The sequence below is a fragment of the Eucalyptus grandis genome, chromosome 6 (assembly GCF_016545825.1).
Source record: "Eucalyptus grandis isolate ANBG69807.140 chromosome 6, ASM1654582v1, whole genome shotgun sequence".
NCBI classification, from domain to species: domain Eukaryota; kingdom Viridiplantae; phylum Streptophyta; class Magnoliopsida; order Myrtales; family Myrtaceae; genus Eucalyptus; species Eucalyptus grandis.
In genome coordinates this window covers 24,275,385-24,282,446 of record NC_052617.1, presented here as the reverse complement: position 1 = coordinate 24,282,446, position 7,062 = coordinate 24,275,385, and the positions used below count along the sequence as shown (strand labels likewise).

The 7,062-nt window shown below is 45.5% G+C and overlaps 1 protein-coding gene across 1 annotated transcript; it reads left to right on the top strand.

Annotated features, from left to right (window-relative positions):
• The first annotated feature begins 586 nt into the window (after window positions 1-586).
• Window positions 587-3,082, top strand: LOC104451747. The gene has a single exon (XM_010066342.2). It carries the CDS (start codon window positions 587-589, stop codon window positions 3,080-3,082), a length of 2,496 nt encoding a protein of 831 aa, XP_010064644.2.
• Window positions 3,083-7,062: the final 3,980 nt, after the last annotated feature.

The following is a 7,062-nucleotide window of genomic DNA, read 5'->3' as shown; positions in this document are numbered from 1 at the left end:
TGGGAACATCCACTCCAGTGTCGACGGAAGGCATGCACGTTACTGATCCTCTCGGAAAGAAACTGCCGGGGAAGCTCCTTCTGTCGCGCCAATCATCGTCAATTTGGATCCTCCTCCAAAGGAAAACCCAACACCCAGTCTAAGTGAAGAGAGTGAAAAACACTTGGCAAAGATGGAGGAGCGACTGTGTGCCTTGCAAGGTTACGAGCTGAAAGGAGCTGATAGGCTGTCTCCATACACCAAGACGAAATTCCCTGAGAACTTCCAAGAGCCTGAGTTCACAAGAAAATATGACGGAATGGGATGTCCCAAGACTCACCTTAGATATTACATGAGGAAAATGGCTCGCTACGCTGACAACGTGCCATTTCTCATACACACATTTCAAGATAGCTTGGAAGGCATTGCCCTGACGTGGTTCATTACACTGGACATTGAAGAATTCACTAGTTGGGAAGATTTAACCAATGAGTTCTTGCAGCAATATCGGTTTAATACCGAGCTCGCCCCCATGAGGGAAGAGTTGACCCGCGTTGAGAAGAAGAGAAATGAGTCATTTAAGGCCTTTGCGCAAAGGTGAAGAACCATGGCCTCACAGGTGAAGCTAGCTTTGAATGAGAGGGAGATGAAGCAACTATTCCTCAAGACATTGCCCCCTGAATACTTCCAAGGATTAGTATTTTCGGGATGCCAAACCTTTTCACAGCTGGTAGATGTAGGTGAAGGAGTCGAGTGGGCATTCATCGAAGGGAAGATATCCATCGGAGGTGCGAAGAAGTTCCAAGCGAGAAAAGATAAGGAAGCTGCAGTTGAGGTAGCGCTCGTGCAAGAGTCATTTTACCCTAGGCCGCCCACAGCACCTACGCACAAGCCTATGGCCGTTCAAGAGAGCTCGTCACGAGCATATGACAAGGGCAAGAGGCCCTTTCGAAAGGAATTTTCCCCACTGCTACAACCGTTGTCAAAACTGTTGCCCATGCTTCTCGAAAAGAGGATGGTTGCGAAGGAAGTACCTAGAGACAATCTCACGAGGTTCGCCGGGTTTGATGTGACCAAGACCTGCGAGTACCACATGGGAGAAAGGGGGCATGATGTAGATAGTTGCAATGTACTGAGGTACAAAGTCCAACAGTTACTGGACAAAAACATTTTGACGTTCAAGGAAGCTCAGCTTAATGTGCAGCAGAACCCCCTACCGGACCATGCAGAGGGAGTGAACTCAATCTCCGAGGAGATGCAGGCGAGTCAACAGCCTCTAGTTGTGAATGCTTCCAAGTTATACGAGTCCTTAGTGCTGGCAGGATACTATGGAGGTCATCAGGATGTGACCCCAGAAGAGAAACTGAACTGCATTTGCAAGATGGTAGCCATGGGGGTAATTCGACGCGGAGAAGAGGAAGAGGATGTCGTATCCATGATAATGCCGTCGTCATTCCGCTCATCTTTTTGCAATATTGCTCGTATATCTCGAGCGAAGAAGATTATGCCTAGAATTTCGAAGACCCCGGCTTTATACGAGGAATGGGTAATAGCTATGATAACCTCGATGGTGATTGAACTATCGGATGAGGAGACCGCCGGCAATATCGAGATGGAAATCGCTGAACCCACAGTGATCGACCTTATGGTCGAGGAAATGTCGGCAATCAAAATCACGAGAGGGAACGTAACGCCGGTCACAATTGAATTGCCATCCCAGGAGGAAGATGGAGTAATAGTGTTGGAGAGTCCTCCTAAATTCGATCCCAAAGCTGTACCTTGGGATTATCAAACAAATGAGGTAGACGCTGTCACGCGATCGGGCCGCTGTTACGCACCTGATAAAGGAATAGAAAAGAAGGTCGTGACTGAGGAGGAGGTGAAGCAATTCTTGGCCGTAGTAAAATCTAGCGAGTTCAATGTGGTGGATCAACTGCGGAAGTTGTCGGCCCAAATCTCCCTCCTGGAGTTGTTTAAATCCTCCGAGAAGCACAGGGACATCTTACTGAAGGTCCTCAATAAGGTACACGTACCCGAAACAATTGATGAAGTCCAATTGGAAGAGTTTGTTGGGGCCGTTCTACTGAAAGACCAGATTTCCTTTACGGATGAGGATCTCCCTCCCGATGGTCCTAATCATACCAAAGCACTACACATCTCGGTGAAGCATGAGAGCACTCTTGTTTGCATAGTGTTGATTGATAACGGTTCGACGCTCAATATATGCCCGTTGGCTACCCTCCATCGTCTAGGCATTGATCTTAGGAGAATCCGTACTGGCAAGTCAACTGTGCCGGCCTTTGACGGGATGAAGAAGGATGTGATATGGGAAATTGAGCTTGAGTTGTTGATTGGCCCCATACTCTTCCAAGTCGTGTTCCAGGTGTTAGATATACCAATCGCTTTTAATTTTCTGCTAGGGAGGCCATGGATTCACATGGCAGGCGATGTTGCCTCCAGCCTCCATCAGAAGGTACGATTTGTGGTGGATAACAGGCTTATCACGGTCCATGGAGAATCTGACTTCAAGATCTACCACAAGACAACCATCCCATATGTGGAACTTGAGGGTACCGAGGAATCCAACTTTCAAACCTTCGAGCTGGTATCCATGGTCCACGTGCCTGCAGGGTCTTTCACAAAGGTTCCTGAATTGTCTAAGCCGGCCATAGCTGCAGGAAAGATTATTCTAGCGAGCGGATATAATCCTGGAGAGGGCCTTGGATCACACGGTCAAGGTGTGCAAAAACTCATTGAAGCTCATAAAAACTTCAAAAGAAGAGGCTTGGGATATGTCGAGAAGTGGGGAGGCCATAACAACCGAGGAGGCCGTGGAAGGCATGGAGGCTGGGGTGCCCGAGGAGGCTGGGACGGGTACAGAGACCAGAGTGAACGCGTTGCCCAGACTGAAGAGGACAAGGGCTATCAAAGCCTGTTTTCCCCATTGCTGGAAGAGACGTTTCCAGGACCCCCAAGGATGTTGTTCGAGGAAGAGGAGGATATCTATGGTGTGACTGAGCTATTCGAGGAATGCGTCATATGCACCATCATGGCGTGCGAGGAGGTCAAGTCCTCTGAAGTCGTGGCTGTCCCTCCAGAGTAGGACGGTTCTCGTCTAGCCTAGTCTTTTGTTTTGTCTTTTCCCCTACGTGGGATCTCGTAGTTTTTCTTTCTTTGTTTCATGTTTATGTTATATGTAACGTAAACTTTGGTCAACCCTGATCTTGAGCCGTTGATCGAGGGTGGTGTGTGTTAAAATACGGCATTATCTTTCTTCATTCAATAAACTAGACTCATGTTTTATCAAGTGTGGCATCCCAAAAATTCAAGGCGACCTCTAGATGAATTAAAGCCCATGATTAGGTAATGAAATTACCTATGGTTTATATTTTAGCCATTAGTTTTCTCTTAAGACTAAGTGATATATGCTTGTGTTCATGAATTTTTGAAATTAGTATTATAGGATAAATTAATGAGAATAATCTATTCTTGGCTATGCACCTCATAGACTAAATTCCTATAGATAAAATGTTACAAGATTTTGGCCATGTGAAATTGAAAACTTAAAACCTATAAAAGAAAGAATTAAAAGTGTTTAAAGGTAAAATTTAGGGTTTAATTAGGTTTGGGCCTTAGGCCCAATAGCTTGGATTTTTGGTGGGCCAAATGGCCGGCCCATTGGAGCCCAAGGAGGGGCTGTCGACCGGCCCACTTGCTGGCCCAAAGCCCAGCCGAGAATGAGGCCCATTTTTGCATGAAGAAGGCCAAGTGTCTCTCCCAAATTGCCAAGTGTAGATCATGCATTGGCCATTGTCGGTGGCATCTCATCATTGCTAATGATGGGATTTAGGGGAAACAAAAGGGAGAGAGGCCGGCTGATGGAGGGGCTGTCGTCCAAGAGAGTGAGAGAGAGAGAGAGAGAGAGGGAGCGGCGAGAGGGAAGGGGAAGCCGAGAGAGGAGAAGGAGGAGCCGTCGCCGCCCGTTTGCCGTCCGTGTGCCGTCCGTGCGCCGTCGTCCGCTTGATCTTAGAGGCAAGTTAGGATCAATTTCTACTCTTGCATGTGTGTCTTGCATGTGTGGTTGAATTCTTGGATGTTTAGAGGCAAGGAATCGAAGCAAATGTGGTTTGTTCTTAAAAATGCTTGCTGATTTCGTGTATACCGCCCGACCCAGAAACTTGTGGAGGCTTGCATGCATGTTTCGAGTTGGATTTTGACTTCTACTCCTTCATGAAAGTTGTAGAAAACATCTCAAAATATAACATACTAAAATTTGGGACAAAATGGTTGAGATTTAAGGGGTAAAAACCTCTTCCTACGAAGACACTAGATCTGGAACTGCTTTGCTGACCTTTTGGTAGTTTTGTGGGTTTCATGTTGCTTTTTACCGAGAATTTCCCTTCGACTTCTTCATGAAACTTGTAGAGAAAATCCTAAATACTAACATACTCAAATTTGAGGTAAAATGAGCAAGTGTGGCCTAGTGAATCGACTTTCTCTTGAAGACGGTAAATCTGGAAACACGGTACTGGACACCCGAGACTTCTTGGACCCATATGGTGGCTGTTCTTTGGAAATTTCACTTATATCCCTTGAAAAAAGTTGTAGGGGACCTCTTGAAGCAAAACATATCCAAATTTCAGAGGAAACGAAGAAGAATAAGTGGGTGAAAACTCGATATTTCGGAGATAGCTATACTGGACGTTTCGGTGCTAGAATCAGGATCTTCGGACGTCTATAGAAAATTATATAGAACGAATATGGCCTAGATGTCTCATGAAAAATCTACTTTAGTGTCTTAACTATAACCTGGTAAAATTTCATAATTTTCGGAGGTCATTCGGGTATTTAAATTGAATTATTTCAAAAACTGCGCAGTCTGTTTCTATCCGAAATTGTATGCTGTATTTGTGTGGATTATATCTTCTTGTGTGAAACTCTTTAGGGCATGTGTTCTTCATGAAATTGTTATCTTATTGTCTTGTCTATCTCATGTCCTGATTTCATGATTTTTGAGAATCATACGGATATTTAATTCAAATGTTTTCTAAAATGGTACAAGCTGGGATTTAGTAAACTTCAAAAAGGCATGATAAATGGACTATTCTAAATTGTATGGACTCCATGAATTGTATTGTTATGAATGATTGTGTATTGCTGCATGTATGATGATGATTGGAGATGCATGTATGAATCAAATGATGAAAATGATCTTGATTGCCATCACATCACATGCCATGTTAAAATTGAACTATAATTGGAGATGTGAATTAAGATAAGTGAGAAGGCCGTCGGAGGTGTGAGCCGACGATGCCCCGGAGTGTCGGGATGCCTGGCTAGAAGGGTACGGCCGGTTGCCCGGTGGCCTGGAATGGCCGGATGCTGGAGGTTCCTCGGGAGTTTCGAGATGCCCGGAGCGTGGGGAGCCGGAAGCTCGCGGGTATTGTGGCCGAGGATGCCTCGCGATGCCGGTTGGGGTGCGAGATGCCCGGCTAGAAAGGTACGGCCGGATGCCAGCGGGTATTGTGCCGGAGGGTCCTCGTGATGCCAATTGGGGTACGAGATGCCCGGAGCGTGGGGGTGCCGGATGCCCGGTAGGTATTGTGCCGGAGGGTTCTCGCGATGCCAGGATTGGGCGCAAGTGATAAATGCGGGATGCAAACATTGGTCCCGGGAAAGAGAAATGTGGCGGTCCAAAATGAAAGGGATGAAATTGAGAAATTGAAATTGAAATATGCATGATGGTATATGCATGACATGATGATGATATGTGCATGGATGCATGGTAATGATGATGGTACATGTGACATGATGATGATATGTGCATGGATGCATGGTAATGATGATGGTACATGTGATATGATGATGATGAGTGCATGGATGTATGTGCACCTATGGCATGATGGTACATGTGACATGATGATGGTGAGTGTATGACATGATGGTGTTGACTATATGATGATGCATGTACATGAGGTATGATGACATGTGCATGATATAAAGGTAAATTGTGTATGAATGTTTTAATGACTTATGATGCTATGATTGTGATGATTGTGGGGCATGATGCATTGAGTGGTTTATTGGTCCTTTACCTGCTAAGTGGTTGTACTCACCCCTTCGGGGACCAACATTTCAAATTAGAAAGATGCCGCTTCCTACCGTCACGCGAGGCACCTTCTATGGCCTCCCATCGGATGTAGAGGTAGAGTGTACGGAGATCGACTGCGTCCTCGTCCTTGGACTGACTTTTGTGCGAGTGCGAGTGCTGGTTATGTACGATGTAGGCCTGGTTGAGGGCCCTGTTATTTAGGAGTTTCTGTTAGTTCATGTCCGCCGAGACGAAGTGTTTAGGGGGATGCTGCCGCCACCATTGCCCGACGCACCAGGATGGGTGTGATGGCCACGTGAAGGGTAGAGAGCTGGTGTTTCTTTTTGGGAGTAGCCGCCACTGTTAGATGGAGGACGTCATGCGATTACTTTAGGGGTCGTAGTATCTTTTTGGGATGTGGCCAAGTGTAGCTAAAAATCTTGGCTTTCTTTTGTTGTATTGACCCGAGAAAATCCGTCATGAAAATATGTAAATAAAAGTGGCATGGCTTTATCTTTTCCTATGGTACTTAGTGGTGTGCATTGTATCATGATTGTTTGGAGGGAGAGATGGCGATATTAAATTTTGCTTCCACTAATGAGTCGCGCTGGGACCGTTTTCAAAAAAAAAAATGTCTATGAACTACAACGCTTCTACTAAGAGATGTAACTAGTGTCCATTAGGTGTAGCAATAGGTGCATGTGGCAACCTAAGGTGGTTCGGGGTGCCACATCAAGGACATGTGGAAGCACATCAAACTAGCCCTATGATGGTCGCTGAGGCCTAGGCCTCCATATGCTCCATTATTTGACTATTTTGCAATAACAAGGAAATCCGAGGATATGAGGACGAGTTCTTGAAATTTTTACAAAAAAATACTCCAAAAACTTTTTGAAAACGACATGCATCGTCTTTGTTGTTGACATTCCTCTAACTCATCTCATCGCATCTCAGGCATTACATTATGCATAATCATGATAAGGACGCATGTG